The sequence below is a fragment of the Stylophora pistillata genome, chromosome 1, assembly GCF_964205215.1.
Source record: "Stylophora pistillata chromosome 1, jaStyPist1.2, whole genome shotgun sequence".
NCBI lineage: Eukaryota > Metazoa > Cnidaria > Anthozoa > Scleractinia > Pocilloporidae > Stylophora > Stylophora pistillata.
Window position 1 is genome coordinate 23,234,297 of NC_142519.1, and position 22,983 is coordinate 23,257,279.

At 38.9% G+C, this 22,983-nt stretch overlaps 4 protein-coding genes across 8 annotated transcripts in view; 1 reads left to right on the forward strand and 3 right to left on the reverse strand.

Annotated features, from left to right (window-relative positions):
* The window catches only part of LOC148741734 (uncharacterized), a 2,026-nt gene extending 1,954 nt beyond the window's left edge, over positions 1-72 (reverse strand). The window contains exon 1 of the mRNA XM_088745388.1: positions 1-72. This exon is cut by the window's left edge and continues 1,954 nt beyond it. Coding sequence (XP_088601514.1) covers positions 1-6 — 6 coding nt within the window. The 5' untranslated portion in view covers positions 7-72.
* Positions 73-1,747: 1,675 nt separating this feature from the next.
* LOC111331387 (cilia- and flagella-associated protein 90) lies at positions 1,748-7,116 on the reverse strand. Of its 2 annotated transcripts, XM_022936493.2 has the most exons (5): positions 6,959-7,116; positions 6,811-6,843; positions 3,478-3,609; positions 2,965-3,081; positions 1,748-2,435 (listed from the first exon to the last, which is right to left on the reverse strand). In XM_022936493.2, the coding sequence occupies exons 1-5, from the start codon at positions 7,106-7,108 to the stop codon at positions 2,280-2,282; spliced, it is 588 nt and encodes a 195-aa protein (XP_022792228.2). In that variant the 5' UTR covers positions 7,109-7,116; the 3' UTR covers positions 1,748-2,279. The 2 variants fall into 2 exon arrangements, with proteins under 2 accessions (XP_022792228.2, XP_022792229.2); XM_022936494.2 differs by lacking the exons at positions 6,811-6,843; positions 6,959-7,116 and adding an exon at positions 3,707-3,836.
* Positions 3,970-11,394, forward strand: LOC111331388 (centromere protein S-like). 3 transcript variants are annotated; one of them, XM_088745447.1, is made up of 9 exons: positions 3,970-4,044; positions 4,646-4,709; positions 6,563-6,768; positions 7,455-7,543; positions 7,613-7,664; positions 7,904-7,975; positions 8,755-8,788; positions 9,308-9,374; positions 9,978-11,394. In XM_088745447.1, the coding sequence occupies exons 4-9, from the start codon at positions 7,484-7,486 to the stop codon at positions 10,116-10,118; spliced, it is 426 nt and encodes a 141-aa protein (XP_088601573.1). In that variant the 5' UTR covers positions 3,970-4,044; positions 4,646-4,709; positions 6,563-6,768; positions 7,455-7,483; the 3' UTR covers positions 10,119-11,394. The 3 variants fall into 3 exon arrangements, with proteins under 3 accessions (XP_088601573.1, XP_088601578.1, XP_088601585.1); XM_088745452.1 differs by lacking the exon at positions 6,563-6,768; XM_088745459.1 differs by lacking the exon at positions 3,970-4,044 and having other exon boundaries at positions 4,645-4,709; positions 9,276-9,374.
* Positions 10,595-22,983, reverse strand: part of LOC111331389 (dynein axonemal heavy chain 1-like) — a 51,673-nt gene continuing 39,284 nt past the window's right edge. For both annotated transcript variants that reach the window (XM_088745377.1, XM_088745366.1), the window contains 22 exons: positions 21,956-22,201; positions 21,312-21,461; positions 19,646-19,806; positions 18,671-18,896; positions 18,021-18,131; positions 17,705-17,789; positions 17,429-17,580; positions 17,231-17,347; positions 16,181-16,263; positions 15,832-15,931; positions 15,691-15,735; positions 15,391-15,549; positions 14,846-14,977; positions 14,586-14,756; positions 14,295-14,474; positions 13,627-13,803; positions 12,907-13,077; positions 12,332-12,607; positions 12,021-12,116; positions 11,834-11,944; positions 11,499-11,733; positions 10,595-11,019 (listed from right to left, as the gene is read on the reverse strand). In XM_088745377.1, the coding sequence (XP_088601503.1) occupies positions 10,898-11,019; positions 11,499-11,733; positions 11,834-11,944; positions 12,021-12,116; positions 12,332-12,607; positions 12,907-13,077; positions 13,627-13,803; positions 14,295-14,474; positions 14,586-14,756; positions 14,846-14,977; positions 15,391-15,549; positions 15,691-15,735; positions 15,832-15,931; positions 16,181-16,263; positions 17,231-17,347; positions 17,429-17,580; positions 17,705-17,789; positions 18,021-18,131; positions 18,671-18,896; positions 19,646-19,806; positions 21,312-21,461; positions 21,956-22,201 (3,306 nt within the window). In that variant the 3' untranslated portion in view covers positions 10,595-10,897. The remainder of the gene's footprint in view (positions 11,020-11,498; positions 11,734-11,833; positions 11,945-12,020; positions 12,117-12,331; positions 12,608-12,906; positions 13,078-13,626; positions 13,804-14,294; positions 14,475-14,585; positions 14,757-14,845; positions 14,978-15,390; positions 15,550-15,690; positions 15,736-15,831; positions 15,932-16,180; positions 16,264-17,230; positions 17,348-17,428; positions 17,581-17,704; positions 17,790-18,020; positions 18,132-18,670; positions 18,897-19,645; positions 19,807-21,311; positions 21,462-21,955; positions 22,202-22,983) is intronic.

The window sequence follows — 22,983 nt, forward strand, 5'->3', positions numbered from 1 at the left end:
CGCCATTTTCTGACGCTTTGTGATGTAAACACCCAATTCAAACCACGTGACGTGTTAGCCGATTGTGTCTATTCCCTTGGCCTCTTTTTCAAAACGAGGCCTGGTGCTCAACCATTCTTGTGAAAATGAGTTTAATTTGCATGTGAATGAGCACCAGGACTCGTTTTAAAAATGAGGCGAAGGGTAATTCGGAAATGGGCTATTCAGACGAATTTAATTCAAGGTCCCACAAGCAATTAAATGCGACGATAGCGCGACGTCTAAAACGAATTAAATTCGTCTGGTAAATTAAATTCGTCTTTGCCGTTTTATCCTTCTTGGTAAGACGGATAAAATATCGATAACGCGTCTTCAGTTTTAACTTCGCACTAGCGTCGCGTCGAATGAAATGCATACATTTTCTTAATGTATTTCAATTTATTTTGGCGAGCCCGCAGCGACCCGTGGCGAGCTTTTCGAATTGTGGAAGAGAATTAAATTTGACCGTATTGATTTCGACGCATAAAACCACGCCACGGTTTATGTCGACGGAACGACGAATTTAGTCGAATTAAATTCGTCTGAATTAAATTCGACTGTAGCGCGACGTATAAACTAGGCCTAAGACTTACATAGATAGATATCTATCTATTATACACCGTAAAATTCATTCAGTTAAATTTAAGTGTCACTATCCTGGAATCAGTAATTCTGCCTTGCTCAAACTAACTAATAATTAAAACAGTATTATAAGAATAAAAATCGATCATATCACTAAAGCATCTTTTCGAGGATGCTGTAACTCACCCAAAGCTGTAAGCATTACATTTAAATTTTCTGAAAGAAACTGTTTATCGGAGTTCATGGGGAAGGCTGTTCCACAACATAGCACCTCTACTGGAAAAACTTCTCTTCAATAATTGGTGCTAGGTTGTGGAAGAGCCAGTTTATTGTCAGAATTCCCCAGTCGGCACGAAGAAATATCATTTTGAGATACAAATCGAGACCGTGTAGATATTCAGTGGTCAATCCCTGTAAAGTTTTGTAGATCATAACAGAGGTGGCTGTTAGCCTTTGACGATTAAGTTTTAAGGCAGCCGAGTGCCTGGAACAGCTTATCAATATCGTCTTCTATGCTTGCATGCAGTAAAATACGGGCTGTGCGGTTTGGGAGCTTCTGCAATTTTTCAAATAGGCCAATATCGCGGTTGCCCCAAACAACACTACTATAATCAAAATGTGGCTGGACTAAGCTACACCCGAAGGCAGAGGTAATCTTTGACATGTGTGTGGGTAGAGACACTCTCGAGCTCTCAAACAGGATATTCAATGAAATCTACTACCTTCCTAAACAAGGGGTCAGAGGGGTTTCTTTCTGGACGGGAAGTCTTCATCGCTACACTGGGTGAGCGTTAGCGATGTACGGTCTGCACATCTAACGGAACACATTCTTTCTGGATCTATCTGTAGACACCACACGTATCTGGATATGATAGATGTATCATAATCGTTAAACTTGTTTGGTCGTGAACACGGTAACGGTATGACCGGATTTCATCCGAAACAGGATGAGGGTGTGAAAGCCTGGGTTGTAAACGCTACAGACCAGACTTTATAACTTACTAAAGGGAAGAGAATAATAGAAGCCTAGAAACAGATCGACTACAAGAAGTCTGAGTATACCAACTAGAAAAGACCAGAGTTACCTTACTGAACATTGAAACAAACAGTTGACGTCCCAAGCTATTTTCATCGATAGAAGACTGACATTCGTGCCACATTTATTCGATGCATTTTCGAGCAACTTGGGGTACATACAACAAATATTTAAGCAGAAGAAATTCCATAGAAAAATATCGCAACTACACCTAAATAACTCAATAAATGACTCAATATTAGAAAGTGAAAGTGAGAAAGTGAATGATTCGATACCTTAATAGCAGCATAGGCTGAATTGCTAAGGTCTACAGTGTTACTAAGGTTGAGATCGGACGTCAGCATTATATTACTGGGCTACATAATACAACACGTACAACTCGTCACCACAAGCTACTTTTAAGAATCACCAACGTTGTAGCGATTATATTTATATTATCGAGCCATATTTTCGTTTTTAATGAATTTCACTACAGGTCCGTTCCCAGACCCGTATTTGTCGCGCCACTTTACGCGCAATCTTCGAATCGGCGGCCTGTACTTCGCGGCTCCAAACATAATGCAAGAACCAAGGTACGTCGTAGATTACTATTTCCTGGACTGTTGAGTGAATGGAAGACGTTCTTTGATGTAAGGAGGACATATCAATCAGCATCTCCGATGTTGGTTCCTCCTAACCGAAGGAAATCTTTTTTACATATCTCCACTCTGACGTGTTTCCGGTCTGTGAACTCTATAGGTTTCAGGAGCGGATGACCGTACATAGAAGAAGACCGCGCGGGAACTGGCACTCTGATCTCCTAATAAGGCGATAAGCAATAACAGTAAGATTCATTTTAGAAGGAAACCCCCTGTGCGTGTCCCTGTAATTGTGGTGTTCCAACCGAGCTGAATATGTCTAGAGAAACTTTTCGCTTTTAAGTGAGAGTTACCTTCGAAAAAAGGGTAACACATTTGAGTGGGAGTCAAAACAACGAATTCCATTTTGCTATTTCCTAAATAAGCGCTCACTCTCTAATAAGCACCCTCTGCCGAGTAAGCTCCCCTCTCGAATAAGCACCCCCTCTCCTTTCTTACGCACCGGTATATCAAAATCATGCTCTATTTCTCAAAAAAGATCAAATTTCCGACCGAATCAAAAACCCAATGTATTGTATTGTTTATCGCTCTCAATTCTACTTTAAATATTCAACACTGTTTAGTTTATAAAGGACTCATCATGAGAAGTACTCGGACAATTAAAAATTCCGAACAGGTTCCTTTACAAACGAGTGAGAAGTAAGTAAAAATAAACAACAAACACAAAAACAAAACAAAACACAACCTTACCTCTTTATTGACTCTAAGTCCTCGTGATTTGGCGTGTTCTCTGTCGTCACGGTGGAGTTTTTGATCGTATCCCTCAACAACATGATTTATTCGATCGTAGGTAGAAGGTCTTTGATGCTGCAAGACAAGTAAGAAAAACTTATATCTTTATCGCGAGTGTATTTTCTGTCTCTTAAATTCAAGGTACGAAATCAAATATTCAGAAAAAAAAAGACGCTAAGATTATCTATCTTGAAGCCAAATTATCTAAGCGCCTGCAAATTCACTATTTATTCACCAACATACGCTGCAAACTGAAGGCACATATAATCAACAGAAAGCACTGAGTAACAAATACCATAAATTCAATCAATTTCGTGCTGTGTCTATGCTAATAAACCGTTCTTAGAACAACAGATAACGGGGAATTATTTTTGTCAATAACATGAACTTAATAACGTAACGTTTCACATTTCGCACAAGGAAGGTTCACTAATATCGGGACTGGTGAGGCAACAATGAAATCAAATATACCACTGTCTTGGCAAGGAAATAGCTGGTGTCTTGTGTAAGATCTAAAGATTTTGGCCTCTCCACTTTCCACGAATCTGCTACACCTTCTCCACCTGTAGTGACGACATGGTTCTTTCTGATCGCATCTTCGCGCTAAAATCAATAAACAGTAGAAGAGTTTAGCTTCTTCACCCAAACCACGACCAAAATAACACATTACAGTCTGTTTCTTCCCGCAGGTGTGTTGTACCTTACAGCATTCTGTCCACTGGCCAACCGTTTCTTGAGGATTGTAAAGTTTAAGACCGTAAGAAGACATTTTGTATCCGCTACCGGGGTAATCGCCCATTTTACGTGAATCTCGAGGAGAAAAAAGAACGAGCTTCGGTCTGGCTTCGATTTACCTGGGTTTTGGTTGTTTGTGAAACTGCATCAAATGATTTTTCAGTTAATGAAGAATGTAAAACGGTTGCCTGGCAACAGGCTTTGTGTTGTAAAGTAAATCACCTGCAGGATTTATCAGACTATTGAACAGGAACAACTCAAGCGTGATGAAACCCTATTTAGGGAAAGCGATCCTTTTTCATGGTAATTATCACGTAAGAAACACTTCATTACATAAACTCGTTGTTGTCTTAAACTACTTTATACAAGCACTCGGTAGAATCCGTAATTCTTAATTACATTTCAACAACAACATGTTAACAAAGCACTAGTTTATAGATCGGAAATAATTTTTGAAAAAATCTTAACTTGCCCATACCACATTGATGCAAGGAAAGTGAAAGTTTTCAGGAAGCCGAAGCTTAGATTACGTTATTAATTTTCATTGCTGTAAGGATTGTATATCTGTTAACTTATCTCAATATAAAAACTAGTTCACTGAGAGAAGAATCTCACTCAAATGATTATTTTCACGTAAGACTTCACAAACTTAGCCTGTAATTCCAAAGATCATTGTGTTATTCAAAGTGTGCTCAACTATCAAATTATACCAACGGATGTACTTCTGAGAAAATCACAAGAATTTTAACAAACAGCACAGACTTTGAAAATTATTCCTCAAGCATGAGTGGAGCTACATTGTAACATAGCCAGGGGGTAATTGTTTTTCAAGTTTGTGATGATCCCCTATCATTATCATCATAAATATAATCTGTCTGGACAACAACTTTATTTCCCCTTTTAGACTAACTAGCATCAGAATTTGTATGTATGCTGATGTGTGAGATGGAATTCATCAAATGAAAAAAGTAAGTGACTTTTCAAAAAATATCTATAAAATAAATAGTCAAAGCAAATCTGAAGAGCATGGCCTAGGTGTTCCAGAAAATATCAATAACCTTCCTATCGCTTTCTTGCACAATATGTTCTTGTCCTATTATCTTTTTGAGGGGCTCAGTACAAACAATGGAGCCATTTTTATTTGAATAAAGAGGATAAGTTTGTTGCCATTAACTGTTAATACTTAATTGTCATGAATAAACTCAGTTATCATTGAAACAGAATCTGAAGTAATTCTACTTGGAATGATGTATATTGTCATTTCTATGACTTTGGCTGGCAAATTTTAGCAATTTTAGGGTTGGCAACAAACCCTCACCTTGGTACTATTTCTAGTCCATACAAATTCTACAAATGGTTGAACTACTTGTCTAGACTTCCTGTATGAATGCTCAAAGGGTAGAGATCTGTTCCACACTCATGGATATTTGATAAGTCATAGAGTATGCAGAGCCCACCAGCATGTTATATTCCCTCACATAGCTTCCTTTCCTCTTTATAAATTATCTAATATTATTTGAGTTAACAAGACCCTGTGCACATAGGACAAAAGGGTGTAAAAATTCAGATTGAATTAGGTTCATCTCTCTCTGAACATTATGCTGGTACGATACAATAGGCTCAAAGTTAGTAAATGATTTTTAAATATTTTTGAACCTGTGAGGATTCTGTACGGGCAAAATGAAGCTAATCCTGTGTTTTAATTTGACTGTTACTCAAACGTTAAAGAAAAAGACGAACCGAGGAACAGACAGGGAATGATTTAAAAGATCAATTGTTCCAACTGCCAAGCCTCCTACATCGGTGAGACTGGCAGAAACCTCACAACAAGACTGACTGAACACAGACGGGCGACGAGGAAAGGTGATGTCAGTAATCACATTGCTGAACACCATCAACTTACCAACCACAACATTGACTGGGACTCTGCGCAATGCCTAACCTACAGCACTGACTATATTCAACAACTGACTCTGGAAAGCTGGTTTACCAACTTAGAACAGACTCCCCTAAACAGATGTCAACAACTACCCGCTCCATACAAACGACTCATTCATGACATAAACATCACAAACAACCGAAAAAGAACGACCCAACTTTACCGACAGATCGAAACAGACCAATCACGACTGACTTACGTCACTTGAGTCTTACAACCAATAACATCACGGCAAAACCAACCGATCATTTTACATGAACTGGAATAGGAACATTCTACTGACAACAATCATTCACTTGACTCTGATGATGACTTCCGCACAGGTTGTCGAAATGTCAGTCACTACCACCGACAACAGTCCTTCTCAGGACTACACTCACCCGGACAATCAGACTACACCTTCACATGTTACCCCCACGTTCAAGCCATTTACTACAGAAACCTTTATATTTAGTCTTTATGAAATGAATGCGTAATTAATATATGGGATTATAAGGAACTCTTTCCCGCGCAAGTTTACATGCCTTCCATGCCTGAATTCTTTCCAGACCTATTTTCTGCAGTTTCTTTAATTACAGCTCACCTACGAGGAACACTTCTTAATCATATAAATATTTTATATATCTTATCATCCGCGGGCGAAAACATGTTTCCATTTACTCGTGAAAACCCCGACAGTTTTGTTATGCTGTTTTGCACTTGTTTGGTGTAATCTGTTGGCTTTTTGATATAATCCTTTCAATCGAGTACAAGTGCATTAAGTTAAGATGGTCGGATATTGGCTTCGCTCTTAAAACTTCACCACATCCTTGGTAAGGAACAGATATCTACGGCTGATAAATCACAGAAACTTAGTTCGAATATTTGGATCTTGGATTTTAGAGAATGACGGGTACTCGATCACAAAAGAGGAGCTCACACAGGTACTGAGATCACTCTTACATTCAAGCTACTAAGGACCTCACAACGCTTCTCAAAATTACGGAATTTCACAAATGGTGGTAGAAGTTTAATTTCACGTTGCAGTCTTGCTCTAAAGAATTCAAGTTAATATTGAAGGAGGATCGGAACCGAAAACTCCTAATTTGGTAGGTTCAGAAGTTGACTTACAAAGACGAAAAAGGACTCACCTGATATCTTTTAAGTTGAAATTGGTTGTAAGCCTGCCAGTGATAAACAAATAACATTTAGTGATATTTCGTTCACTTATACAAGTTAACTATATTTTTGCGATAACAGTTATAGCAAAAGATAAGACTTCTGATAAGATGGACTGACCTTTGATAGAATGCCAGGAGGTTTGAGCATATCTAAGGCTTCTTTTACCGATTTTTCGCTTGGATAACGTGAGGACGGCGACTCACTTGTGGTGGCCGCCATGTTGTTCGATAAGTGGTAAATCCAGTCGTGTAAACGGGGCGTAACCATAGCAATAGACCTTTTGTTGACACCCATTGTTCTTAGGATTTTTTTTCTCTTTAGCACAATAGAGAATAATCGGAGTGTTAATTGTGAGTTGTCTCTTCAGAGCACGGAAAGAAAAAGAATCGAGTCTGTGAGCCACAATAGTCATAGAAGGCCACAAGGATAATAGAAATAGGGATTCTTGAATAAAAGAATACCCAATCCACATAATTTACTGATAACTTCCCTTTTAAAATGTATCAAATTCTGTAACTAGTTTCGAAGAAATCATTACAAACATTTAGTAGGTATAAATATAAACTCAAATAAAGGAGAGTGGTAACTAATGGATGTCTTTCGTCTGCGGTAGACTGGAACCTGGAGGCGCGAAATTTAGTTATGGCGGCATCAGGAGACGAATTGGAGGAAGAAGAATATGAAGCCCTGGCTTATCAACAGGTCGGATTCCTCTGATTAAATCTCTTTTCAAGTTTTTAATTTATTCTGATCTTAAAATTTACTTCACAGCGTTTAAAAGCTGCTCTACACTACACCGTAGGCCGTATTTGTGAAAAAGCAGGTATGTTTCATTTCGATCGAGCGAGGAAGATCGCAATGATTCTTCGCTCACCCCAGCATCTGATCTGTTGTTGCCGATGAATATCTGTCATTTTTTTCGATATTTGAGTTTTTCCTCACCACAATATCACAGATTTAATCAGTAAGTGTATTAATTTGTCAGTTTTAACTGTACTTAGAACAAATTCGCAAGTCTGTTCTCGTGTGCAGCCGTGAATTACATGTTTGACTTCGATGTAGGTGAAGAGTCAGGGCTACAATTTTCCAGAAGATTCATTGCTGCCCTTACAGAGACGACTTTCAAGCAATGCGGTACGTCTATTAAATATGGTAGTCGTGCAACATCAAAATTTTTGAGACTCAGAACTCCCCTCCCCCCCTGAAATACTTCTACTTTCTCAGGAGGAACCCGGTGAGGGATAGGGTTTAAGTGGGGACCACATGGTTTTCATGGGTAAATGAAGGGGGATCAATCCCAGCCATCAAAGTATGAAGGGGGAACTAAAGAAAATTGACTGCTGCCAATGAAGTGGGATCACAAGAATATTACAGAGCATTACTAGGGCATCAGGTGAATCATGACACAGCCAAAACTCTCTAATCAATCCCCCCAGCGATAAACAACAACTGGTCTCTAAGAAGCTCTTGTAGCCCCCCCTGCCTTCTTCCCCACCCACCACAGGCAGATGAGAATGAAATATGCTCATTAACCAGGCTTTCTACATTTTTGGTGTGGAATAATAGCTCATTTTTGAAAACTGGATCATGGGATAATGCAGTTCAAGACTTTTTATTGGCTCAGCCATTATGGTATATGAGCCAATATACCATAATCTAATTTCTGTAAATTGTTAAATCCAGTTTCTTCTCACAAAATAAAGTCAATCTAAGATTTGTCTAGTATCTTGGGGGCATTTTTTTTTTTAATAAAACGATTATTCCACTTGTACTTGTTGGATATGAGATGATTATAGCCAACTTGGCGCTACATGCCTCGTTGGCTATCTATCATCTCATATCCAACGCACGCTTGTGGAATAATCGTTAATTACTACTATGCAGTACATTAAAGGAAAATTATTTCATTTCAGAATCTTTTGCAACAGATCTTGAACTATTTGCAAAGTAAGTTGATCTCATTCCTTCATCTGTCTGGTATGATTCTTTGTTGTTGCAAATAAGCACTAATCTACTGATATAACCTCAGTGGAAATCTGAAAGTGGAAGTTTTAACTTTTACATCATCTCCCACCATTGAATCTCACCAACTGATATACCCTTCTTAAAATACCTCTGATTGCACTCACCACACCCTTCCATAAGACATAAATGGTTTTACAATTGGGCTGTAACATGTAAATAAGCAGTTACAGGGTTGAAAAGAAGGGATATTCCTTTTTCTGTAAGGAAAAATGTGCAGGATACAAGAAAATGAGGTAAGCAGAAAATGCCAAATTGTTTTGGATTTTGAGATAATTTATGTATTTGTAAAGAACTGTCATGTTCCTAAGTATAAACTTTCATCCAGGGGATTTTCTGACCTATATATATGAGATAGAGAGAATTGCTTTTTGTTATGGAGAGTTGGTGTGTATGTTGATAACCATTCTAGATCCATGGAGCACCGCCATATTTTACTTTCAGACATGGAAAAAGAACACAAATCAACTCTGATGATGTGCAGTTGCTTGCCAGAAAAAGTTCTACTTTGGTGTGTACAAGATCTTTATTTTGTCTAGAAAATTCTCCTGATCATTAAAATTACCACTTACCTAATATTTGTGGTATCATTAATTAATCCTTCAACTCCCTTCTACAGGCTTTGCATTTGTTAAGTAGTTACCAGTAACAGAATTTGGTATAACATCAAGATAACACCCTCCACTGATAGGGTTAGGGTTTGTTCATTCTCACAACCTACCTACTGGATAATTAACAACTTTTCACTGAAGTTGAGGTGGCCAATTGTTGACATTTTCAAAGCCACAAAGTTAATATCCATCACTAGCCACCAACACTGCAGTGAGTGGTTGTTTAAGTATATACTAAAACAGTGAAGAAAATATAGCACAAAAAGGTGATTTTAACTCATTTAACCCTTCAATACTTATGATATTTTTGGGTGCAAATCCTGCACAAAGGAAATTTGATGTTTGATTAGCCAATCAGAACCTACAACCTCATCCACTGTTTTAGTGTATACTTATTTAAAATGTTCAAATAGCAATAAGAAGGAAAAAGTCTATTGCACATATTGGAGTTTAAGGATTCATATTCATTGGGATTTTTTTCCTTATTAATTCACACATTTCAGGCTGCACATATGGAAGGGTTGTGCAAAGAACTGGCAGAAGCACATGATGCTATTAAGGCTTATAAGAAAACTAGAAAAGTAAAGAAGACTGAACCAGCCCAGGAGAGTAATGTAGCTCTTGAAATCAAAGAAGATCAATGAGATAGTGCAGGAATATCTTAAAAGAGGACTGCGGAATCATGTTTTATATAATGTGAACAGCGTAAAATTTAGACTTTGAACAATGAGCCGAGGGCTTTTTGAACAATCTTTGCTTGAGGGAACATTTTGAATAACACTGTATGCTGCAAGACTGGCAAGTACATTCTTCACCTCCCGGTTAGAGGAAAAACCACCCTTACCACTTTGAATCACTAAGTTTTGTTGTGGGAAGTGTTGCTGATTGTGAAACACATTTTAGAGACACTTCACAACAGTTGCAATGAAGGTTTACCCATGAGAAAATGTCTTATGGTTGAAATTTCAAGTATTCATGCATCACTAAAATGTCAACAGTTGTGCAAGGGCAGCCATGGTATCTGAACAATACACTCTTATTATGGGAAGTGTTATTATAAAATGTCCACTAAAGAACTTGCTTAAGTTGCATGTTGAGAAATTGCACATGAATGGAAAAGTCAAATTTTATGTTATTTAATATTTTACCAAATATTCAAACATAATTGACAATGTAGCACTGGTTGTGAAAGTTCCTATTTACAAAACATTTTGTCACGTTCCTCCTAGATCGTTTATGAACAAGATTCAATTTGAAAAACCGTCTGTATACATTACACAAACTGGTATTCAAACACACGAAAGAAACGTTGGCACAAACAACGTACAAAAAATATGGAACATTTACATATTCAACCCAACAATGTCGTCTGAAATTTATCGAAAACCAAACGCCTGTAGCTTGTTCGACTCTACGAAACAGTTTAATAGTTCAAAGCGCACATGAGTGCCACACCCCTTTTGATCCAGTGGCGTTGCAGCTGACTGCTTGGCAGCTCAATTGGAAGAACAAAATTTGTGGAATGGCCTGTTGTAGATAGTGTACCTTTAAAATGAAGAAAAGATTGATCAAAATTAGTATACCACCCACTTATCGTTATTGTAATACGGAAAATTGCTGAAAAGAGCTACGTCATTGGTAATCGGCGTCAATCTTTTCTGTCCTCAAGGTCGCCCTTCTGTAGTTTATTCGTCTGATTACTCTGTCTCTAAGGGCCTGATTACATGAGCCGGGCTGGCCCTGTTAGCCGGGCTGATTTCTTTTGTTTTGGTGTTCGCCAAAGCGTGAAAACAAAAGAAATCAGCCCGGCTAACCGGGCCAGCTCGGCTCATGTAATCAGGCCCTAAGTCTAACATTCAGTAGTCGACTTCAAGTGGACGGTAATTTTCAACGCCGCAGTAAAAGACTGAAAATACTACATGTAGTGTGGTGTTGTAATGGCATTGAAGTTTGTTATGTTTTCACTGAAAAAAAGAGACCACTCCTATCAAAAATCAGAGATCGCTGCGTTTCGTTTCACGTACCTGCTCTGGTCAACGTTTTGTACACTGGGCAGTCATAGATACCCTTGCTCGGCTTCTCTCGGTTCGCCGTCGGTTTCAACCAAATGATCGGCATGTCGGTGTACAGCTCCTTCGGTCGGGATTCGGTCAATTCGTGTTTGTCGTAATCCCATCGAGCACCTTCGAGGAAAAGACCCCGAATGAAGCATCCGTCACTAGGACGAGAGGTTAACTCAGCTTCGGTTTTCCTCATAACCTGGAGAAAGATCAAATGCAAACGAAGTAAACCTTGGTTCTTAATACGAAAAAAAATTAATGGCTTTTTCGGAGAGTAATAACTAGTTAAACAGACTTACCTCGAAGTCGAACGTGATCACATCGATTGAGATCGAAGAAGACCTCGCAAAGTTCTGCAGAGTTCCAGTTAAAAATCCTTGAGGGAAGAAGAAACCTGATATCCAAAACACCTGCCAAGAAAACAGAACTATTAGGAGAGATAACGGCGTGTTAGTAAAAATTTTGCATAAAGTAATTCAAACTTACTGGAGGTATTCCATGTTCAATCCACTTGTCAATGAATTGAACTCGAGCCACCAAATCAGTTACCCAGGACGCCAGCGGTTTTAGCGACGGATAGGCCTGGAAATGAATGAAGAGGAAGCTAAAATAAATAGGCGGAACCCATATAACTGATAATTACGCATCCTTTCTTCACCATTTGCTGACAGGAAACAGGTGCAAAAGATAGAAATGTACGGATGTTAAACTGAACATAGCATTAATTACACACCATACAGACTTCTAGCTCAACAAATATTTATCACACCTATGAAGATACCAATTTGATCGCATACCTTACTGGCCCATAATTCCGGCACAGAGTTGATAAAAATACTGTTTGACATTGTCTCCAGAGCCTGTGACATCACCACCAGCCCCTTGAGCGCTTTAAGCAGGTCATTTAGTGTCAGTCTGACAGTCTCCAACAGTTTGTTGTATCGAATCACTTCTTGGATTAGCACGGTGTTCATCGACTCCTCGTACCGCACAGGGTGTTTCTCCATCACCATGGAAACAGAAATGGGTTGAGGTACCTTCTCTAGGATATTGCGGCCAGCTTCTTCCATCACCTAAACATAAGAAATGTGATCAATTTCATCCAACTGGGAGTGTTCATGGAAACGCAAACTGTGTTTGTGTAGTTTGTAATTTTTTTGTAATAGCAGTCAACGTCCGCATGATTGCGGTTACAGCGTATACCTCCAACTGTACAATTGCCTGCAATTTTTCAAATATTGTCGGCTGAAAAAACAGCTGGATGAAAATTTGCAAGATGACCAATTTAAGGCTGTTTCTGAGCGCTTAATATTCAGTGGTTTTCATTTTCGACTGCCGCTGAGGCTTGGAGGAGATCCCATTACACACAAACCTCTTCACGCGACCTTCCCGCGCCAGATGACGCACGTGGCTGCATCTTGAGTATTCCTTGAAGCAAACTAAACGTCTCGTTCTGAGCAAAAGTGATATTAGCGTTGTCATGAAGAGCAAATATCTCTGGAGTGTCGTTGATCGGTAAACCACGAATGTAACGAAGATAATGCTGACAAGAAATGAAGCGTAGTATCAAGTATGAGAGTGAGTCCACCATGTCTTTTCAGAAACTTCCATAGAGTGCAAACAAAAATGGATAATACTGGATAACATATGGCTATCAGATCAATAAATTTAGACTGTATCGATGCAAATCTTTTGAACTGTGTCGCTGACACCAGCAAGAAGTGCCTCATTCGACTTGACGACAATGCAAACAAACCAGGGGTGTATGTAAAAGAGGAAACGAAAAGGTTTACATTACCCTGTAATCGGTGCCTTGGCGAATTTCAAATGCTGAAAGTGCTGAGTCATTCGTTCCTTAAACAGCCTCGGGCTTTTAAAAAATCCTCTCTAACTCCCCCCTCCCCCCCCCCCATTCCCTATGCCACATCCTCTTACAGTCATTATGAGAGTACAGTGAAGTGTAAAGTCTTTATCAGGTGGATGCTCTCACTCCGGTTCGTTGGTAAAGTTACGTCGATCCGTTGATCCTTTTAAAATGATGCTGAAGTTTGTGTATAGTAGATATTAAAATTGGCTACATCACTAAAAATACCTCGTGATCAGATGTTAGAGGAAGCTGATGATAAATTCCAGATTCGGAAAACTTGTGCTCAGTGCTGAGCACGTCAGGTGAGTAGAAATCATTTAAGATGTTCATTATACAACGCCGATCCCAGTCATCGGTCACACGACCGCCGTAATTGATGTGGCCAGCGGTATATTTCAAGACCTGAAAAAAAGCCACGACAAAAGCAAAATAAACAAATTTCCTACTTGAGATACAAAGGTATAAAAGCATAGTAAAAAACACAGGTGCTAAGAATGAATGAGGGTTCCGATGGAAACGAACGCCTATATTTCTTACTTTTAACGAGATGTATGACATCCATGTCCGCTTTACATTGCACAGTGGCCCGCGAAAAAGTCTAGCCAAAATGACGGTTTTAAGCTCATTTCACGGATATAAAGTGCAGGATTTTAAACACAGCTTTTTATAGCAGACCTGGATGTTTTCAATTCATTTTTAATGAATTGAAACAATTTTACGTCTGATAACTTCAATTTTGTCAAGCATTCCCTTTAAGTCTAACTGAAGAGACATTCCGACTTCAAAAGAACTTGACATACTACATCAGTATCGTGTGAATGATTTTATTGATGTTAGAGATGACAAACGGATTGTTTGGCGATGAACGTAAAGGGATGAGTAAACGGATTTACCTTGAATGGTATTTCCTCTTCGTACTCCTCTAAGAACATGCTCAGTTGACTGATACAAATCCTCAAGTCTCCAGTGGTAAATTCGTATGGGATGTTAAAACCCAGCGCACCAAACTTCCTTCTCTCCAAGGTGACACCATGGAAAAGACACAGCGAGAAAAGAAGGAACTTGAATTCTTCCTGGATATGTATCAAAGAGTGTAAAGAATAAATTTTAAATTCTGGTAGAGGGTACTAGTTGAACAGATGAAGTGAACAGTAATTAGTCCATTTTTTTTTTTTTTAACTAACCCTTTTACAGCTTGCATAGAACTCGTCACTAAATCCAGTGAAAGATCTCAATAAGTTGGCTTTAATCCCCCGCGGAGGTTCCACGGTCATTTTTGAACCATTCTGTAGAATGGAGACAGGAAACTTGGGACTTGGCATGCTAGTTAACCACAGGCGGAAGTCACGGTGTACCTGTTAGGAGACAAACGGAATTAACACCAGTCTTTGGGAACAACAGAAGCTGTCTGATGTTCGTTAAAAAAATCTTGATAGCTGCTAACCTTGTCTGGATCAATGTTCTCCACGAGTCTTTCGAGACTGGGCATAAAGCTCGGGGCTAGATGACAGTTCTGGAAAAATACCCACTTTCCGCGCTCCATGGCCGAGCGCATCATAGCTTCTGCACGAGGACCCTGTAGAGAAAAAGAGTATAAAACACAGCTCGTTATGATGTAAATTCCTTTCTACTAACTGTTTTTGTAGACTTTTGTTACGGTCTTGCCGACACCCGGGCGGGGTGGTAATCTGTGAATCGTAAACAGTTCGTGTTTTCATTAGATCTTCTAATTTCAACTTCCTCAAGACGACTTTAGGGCACAAAAGCGTGTAAAACATTCTTCTTACGTTAGAAATTGCACAGGTGATTAATTGTTTTACTCAATTCTTTCAACTACCGAAGAAAAGTAAAAGCATATATATCACTAAAAATGAAATTTCGTGCAAAGGACATTTCACACTTCACATTTGAAGGGGAAAGGACCTGAAGACGAGTTTGCTAAAAAGTAGGATTCAAAACATTCGAAGACTGCAAAAGTTGTCCCCTCACCTGACCCTGGCCGAGAGAAATCGCACTAAGTTTCTTTGAAAACCTCATTTCTTCAGCAAATTTGTATAGGTCTGCGGCTGGGTCAGTTCCAACTGACAACACGAAGATGAGTGGGGTGGTAGGTGACGAGTCTTTAAATACAAGAGACAAATCTGTCGTCTGAAAAACAAAAGTTGATAAAAATACTTGCATTTGTGCTGTGTCTGGGAAAATTCAGTTAGATTAAAATTATAAGTTCTAATAATAGCATTTTGTAAGATAAAATGACCACGCCGTCAACACAAAGGTCTCAAAACTTACCTGCGGTTCAATGAATCGCTGGCCAAGATTTTCAGAAACAAAATCCTGACAAAAGGGAAATCAAAACGATCAGTCAGTCTCAAAAAGGGAAAAATGACATGTTTAGAACACCGGCTTCGCTATACTTTTCAATTCTTGTACCTGCATTGCATTGGTAACTTTGTCAGCTCTCAAGCATTTAAACGCAAGAAGCTTCTGGAAAGAATCCAGGTCACTGTTCCACGGTTCAGGCAACGGCTCACTGTGGGGATTTAGAAATGAAATATTCAACTAAGTGTATGATTAGACGGAGAAAATACACGATGACCTACTTTCTGTCAGAGGATGATACACCCATAAAACCAAAGTAAAAACAAACATACGAGAGAAAGAAAGCAAAGCATTACCAGTAACAAATATTTTTCGCCTTAAATAATGGCCCTTCTGATGTAATTAAATCCATTTTCTTTTCAGCGGCAATTGACAAGTGATTCGTAAACAAATAACTAACCGGTGAGGGTCAGCACTGTCGAACATTCTTCGATATCCCTCAATGTGATTCTTGAAGTCTTCAGCAAAATTGGCAAACTTGGGCTAAAAAATAGAAAAAGAAGAAATAACAATTATCAAACGAAGAGCCAAAATTAAGTAACTAAGTCGTTTATACAAAACTTACATTACCCTGAAAAAATTTTATAGCAGTTAACATGTTAATCGACATTCGTATAAACGAAAGAAATGGTGAAAATTGAGCAGATAAACTGGAAATTCATAGACATGCTTTTCTTTTTGTTGTGGACCTCAACTATTCCAGTTGGCCTACGATCGTAAGAGTGGAATGAACGACTTGTCCTCAAGGATGTAAGTCACAGTTTGACCACCATAAGGACCTTGGGCTAAAAATTTGTCAAGCCCTTTATTTGCAATCAGAGTTGATCTTCGCTATCCAACAAAATGTACCGTAAATCCTCTAATAAGCCCCCCCGGGGGCTCATCTATTTTAGGTACTTTGGGGGGGGGGGTGGGGTTGCTTATTAGAAGGGAGGCTTTCTAGAGGGGGGCTTATTAATTTAGAACTCAATAAAGAACTCAATTTTATGATCTCACTCTCTCGATGGACCTTATTTAGCCCTGTTATGTTTTTGGCATCGCTCTGTAATTTACGTATACCGTATTCTATTGATACCAACATAACATCAGTCAATCAATCACCATAATTTTAAATGACAAACTAAAATTACAGTACTTGAATAAATTTATCGTACTTACTGACATGGAGTGTTATTTTGAATTTTTGTTTTTTGAGGGGGAGGGGTGGGGGGCTTAATAAATTTCTTCCTCTGAAGAGAGGGGGTTATTAGAAAGAGGTGGCTCATTAGAGGGGGGGGGAGGCTTACAAGAGGATTTACGGCAGTTTCATCTTGGGTCATCCCTGTCTCTTTGTTGATCGTCTACGCTACGTGGCGGACATGTCAAGGGTTTACTCTACCAAAAGATGAAAATGACCTCTAAGCGCCCCTATCAATATCACGCACGGTATTTCATTTTGAATATGACTTACTAGCACTGGTAGTCGAAGTATTTCGGACCAAGCTCGGTCTGACAGCCAATCTTGGGCGGGGTTCTCAATCTCCTTGGGAATAGCGGAGCCACCAGCCAATAGGAAACGCCACTCATCCTGAAAGAGGACAATATATCAGCGTCCAAGAAACGATTATCAAAAATTTAAGACACTACAAGTTAAGGTATCAATGCTCACCATGTTGATCTTGTTGTCGTTCATCAGGATTCTGACGCACACGAGGAATGAGAACAAAAGTTTATCTTTTTCGAACAAGCTGCGACACACGTTAGAGTACAAGCTGAATGTGAAATAGTTGTTGATGTTCTCGATTCGCTTTTCCAAGTTATCTGATACGAGGGAGGAAAAAAAAACACAGATTGTCAGGTATTAAACAACCAAAAAAGGAATAATAGGCGAAAGCTCAGCAATAAGTTACTTTTAACGTGTCAGAGAAACAATTAGACTACATACCTGACGCATCAGCGTTAGCTATGCTGTTAAGAAAGATGCGGATAAACCACTCCAAAGAGTACTGGTACATAGGGTCTATGTTGGCCTGGAAAAATAATCAATAAAAGTTACGCTAAAAGAGGACCGCCATCAGGGAAATTAGTTTGACGGGTCCTTTCCTTTCAGTTTCTGTATTATGTGAATCAACTCCTAAAGCAAACCTGTTCGTAAATTAATTTTCTGGTCGAGGATGCGATGGGATATTTTAGGTGATAGACTTACACGTGGCATTCACGTGATCTCCGGGTCATCTAGAAATGTGAAAGGAAATGCTTACCAAGTCATAAGTACAGAAGAAGAGTATCTGAGTTCTGACAGCTACAGGGATGTATTGACTACGTGTCTCGTCAATATCTTTTTCAGTCTGTTCTGCAATCACCACTTTAGCCTGAAACGATGAACGTAGTTTCACTTACCAAGGAATTGATGACTTAAAAGCGTCTCAATATAAATAATAAAAGAACAGAATTTGACGCAATCTTACGTTTAAAGTTTCCAACATCAATTAGATAGCAAATAAAGGCTGGCTCGCTTAGACAGTTGACAAATACTGCCTGCGTGCAATGGGAAAGACGTCGAGCCAATCAAACGCTTCACTACCAAGGAGTAAGTGTTGGTAACGTCATCTCTCGTTCTCCCAACAACTAAATCGCCCGAGGATACAAACAATACTAACCACTAAATTTTGCGAATTATCTCTTGCGCGCAAGCGTGATTTCGTAACAAAGGGTTAAGTTTGGAGATTTTCTGACAACTCCACACTGATATCTTCTTGCACGGATCGCAGACATCGCACATATACAAGGATTTGGCACTTTCCTCACTAGCAATCTAATACTTCTTAAAGAGGACGCGCACACAGACACACACACACACACAAAAAAAAAAAAAAAAAAAAAAAAACGGACCAGAAGTTTCCCCATTTACCTTGATTTCCATGGACTTGGCTTTGGACTGCTCTAGCGTGTGAATTAAATCAATATCATCCACAGGGCTGCCTTCAGATGCCGATAGTTTGTGGAGAATCTTGTCCTCAATCTCTTTGAGCTCTTGTTTCATTTTTGCATTGCTGACAATCAACTGATTCTTAGCTTCTTCTAAATCAGGCCTCTCCTCAGCAACCACTAGAGCTAACAGCTGATCTTCAAGACCGCTACAAAACAAAAAAAGCAAAAAAACTACCAGTAAATCACAAGTATTTTGGGAGAAGGCAGACGAGAGAAACAGGACTTGCACGACACAGTTAGGTATGTAGGTAGGCTTTATTTAGCCAGGGTGGCCCATTCAGCAACGAGGCTGATATCCAGAGGGGCCCTGGAGTAAAAAATTACAATAGTTAAGAATACAAGACATCTTGAAAGCTGAAAATACAGGATAAAATTTAAAAATACAAAAAATAATTTATTAGTTCTACTAATTCTTCGTAATCTATGATGGAGAGTTACTTTAAGCACATAAGCTGCCAATACTGATTTTATTTTATAGGAGAATGAATGTCAGCATGAGAAGCGTCACGAAACCAAACCTGACGTATTTACCGAAACAGGTAAATATCAAGGTAAAGGTAAGGTAAATATCACAAGGAAAAAAGTGAAAACTCAAGGTAAAACAAACAAACTGGGTGTGGCAAAGGAAGACTTGAAAAAACAGGGCATAGTAATCTTTAGCTTGCATCTATTCGGTTATGAAGAAGATTCCATGGGTTGAACAATCACGGAATAAAGAGGATAAAAAGCAAGGGTTAACTGAAAATTGCACCATAAGCGACTATTTTTTCCAACTACTGCTAAACACAAGAACGTTTATTTTTGGCTTGTCGTTTGTGTGTTGCATGACATATCGACTATGTTTATTTAATATAACTTGACAAAACGATTTCGTTTCTACCACCATTCTACGTACCCTGGTGAAAGAGTGAAGTTGACAATTGTGACCTTTGTGGACACCTCAGGAGTGTAGTGTGGGTTAGGAAGCTTTGTAGTGATGTAAAACTTAAAGTCATCGTGGTAAGGGATAATGGCGTCTCCGAGTTTGATCACTGTACTGCCTGACTGCTTGAACGTCTGAAACACAAAATTATTTCACCATATGCGCAACACAAAGACACATGATAAGATCGCCAATAGTTGTGTTTTCGCGGGTTCATAGGGTTCACAACTGAACTGTTACCTCACAACTGTGAAGAAGGTACCGTAAATCCTCTTTTAAGCCCCCCCTCTAATAACCCACCCCTCTTTAGAGGAAGAAATTTATTAAGCTTCCCCTCTATTAAGCCCACCATCCCTCCCCCTTAAAAAAAAAACTCAAAATAACACTCCATGTTAGTAAATACGATAAATTTATTCAAGTACTGTAATTTTAGTTTGTCATTTAAAATTGATTATGGTGATTGAATGATTGATGTTATCATGTTGGCATCAATAGAATACGGTATACTGAAGATTTTGACTCTGCCAGTTTGGTAAATGTAAAAAATGTAAAATGAGAACAATAATTGAATAAATACAGTACATCATATCCTATTGTATCCTGGTAGTGAACATCGGGCTAAATTAATGACCCCATCCCCGTCTAATAAGCCCCCCCTCCTCTAACAAGCCAACCCCCAAAGTACCTGAAATAAATAAGCCCCCCCCCCCCGAAAGGCTTCTTAGAGGATTTATGGTACATCTAACAGATAAAGTTTATATCACAGTCGCAACATTATGGGGCAGATGAATCGCCCTTGCACCTTTCAGAAATTGACATTTTAATTTTGAATAAATATATCTTATTAGACGTTTTGTTGTGTAGTATCGCTGAGTATTTTTACGAGTTGTGCCGTATTTTGACGAGCCCGTAGGGCGAGTCAAAATACAAATAACGAGTAAAAATACTCAGCGATACTACACAACAAAATGTGTAATAAGTTATTTATTATCCAACACGCCAAACTGTTATTTCAGTGCGGGCGAATTTCGCAGATGTTTATTTACGGGGAGTGCGTGACAGAAGTATGCGAAGTAGAACGGAATTGGCGCGTTGTTGTGCTGCTGTTTCTATTTTCTTCATTAAATGAAGAAATTTTCTCTCCGTCAAGCTGTTTTTCTTCGTTTGATTCATCTAATGAACTTGGATCTATATTTGTCAACCATTCTGACTCTTCGTCGTCGGAAATATGATTCAAATTGTCCGCCATTTGTTTTTTTTTGTAACTACAATCCAATTCTTCGCTTGCGCGATGCGAGAAAACCTGTTTAACCGGTACTACAATAGACGAGTACAAATACCGCGTAATATTTGTACTCGTCTATGGCGTTATTTGTACTCGTCTAGATGTACTTGGATAATAAAGAATGATAGTTTCGAAAGAAACTGTTTGTGGCTGCGTCGGTGGGAGTAACGAAATAATTTGGATATATCAACAAAGTTTAGCCCTCCGACGAAGGGCTAACGCTCGAAACGTCAGCTTTTGTAATCGTTACGGTGGCCAATTTACCATTTCAACTTTGTTGATAAATCCAAATTATTTTAATTTTGAGCTGTGTTCAAATATCTATCTTCAAAAATAGATGTACAATTTTCTTACTTGTTTTAGCAAGATAGGTTCTAAAGCTGGATCCAGTTCCTCTCCAACATTTTCCAACAAGCACGGTTTACCGAAACGCACAGCGTTTTCTAAGCTTCTTAGGAAATCTCGGTCGCTGAGTTTGATTACGTCAAGACCAGCGTCTTTTTCCTAAGGAACCAAAACCTTTTAGTCATGAAAACAAATTAGGTTATAACTTTACATAATAAGCAAATCAATTCAGGGATGTGAATTGACTCAAGGAAGAATGAAAAGGTACTCTTAACTTGATTAAAATAAGGTTGGAAAAGAAAAATGGGCCAGCAAAAAAAAACATGCAAATAAACGAATGAACTACTGAAATTGGCAGCCGAGATGAACCAATTATAAAATCCTCGAAGTGACGGGACATAAGTCCGGAAATGGAATTGGTTTTCGCATAATCTGTTGGTTGGTAAATTCCTTTAACACATGGTCAAACGGAGACGCTTACAATCAGATCCATTCAAAATCATATTTTATCCTTGGTCTAAAATTGGGTTGATCCTTCATAATTAGCAAGTACTATCTCGAAATTGTGGCCCATTTTCAATCTACGCGAGATTTTCAACCACATGAGATGTGATCAATGCAGGTGTCAAGACCTGGTTAGCTAATGAACTTACTAAGCTCTTAATCCACTTATTAGCCTGCCCTTGAGGGTCAATAAAAAGCGGCCATCTCTGAGAGAACTGCACAATAACACCATTCTCCACAGACAGCGTGTCACGGGGCAAACCAGCGATCTGCCAGTTCCGAATCTTTACAGGATCTCCAAGTGTTGGCACGAGTGAACAGTTGTCTGAATGAGGGATTTCCAGACCACGTAATTCTCTTAACCATTCCTCGACCATTGATACGCGGTATTCGCCCTGAGGATGAAAGAGAATCATTTTTTCTTTTCAGTCTACGCAAATCGTAGGGGAAGGAGGAGGTTCGGATACTTTTCTTGCCCGTCACGTGATTGAACGACTAAGTCCTCTTGAAGTTCACAATGATGATGCTGATGGCATAGATGATAATGATGACGAAGAAAAAGACAATAAAATTACTATAATATACACAGTGACACTGTTTAATGATGTTTTTAATGATAATGACAATGATAACGACAATGACAATGATATTGATTGTGATAATGATAATGACAATGACGATAACAATAATAATGACAATGATAATGATTATGATTGTGATAATGACAAAGACAAAGCGTAAAGTTTACTTCTGTAGATAGCGCATGTTAAAGAGAATAGAGATAAACACGGAGACACGAAAAGGCAGATCAGTGAGATTTTGGTAAGAGAGAGGTAACAGGTGAACTCGGGGATCTTGGAAAAAAACACAGCGAGGGGGCCTTGAACCGGTGGCTACCGAATAATAGGATCAACCCCTCACTACTGTGTCACGCTGAATCTTTGACTCGCAATATTCCAGTTAACTTTGCAGCGGATATTCTTCCTAAATCTAATTTTCTTGATGGACTGAAAGTTTTGTCTTGAACGGTAGTAAAACTACTTCGGTGTAAGTAACTTAATTGCTTCCCCTGAGAAACAAAGCTGCAAGAAACATGGGGAAAACATTGAGGCAATTGGTGGATCATCAGTTCCTTGTCCCCCGACAAAGTAAGCCGCCATACACAGGTGTCATAATT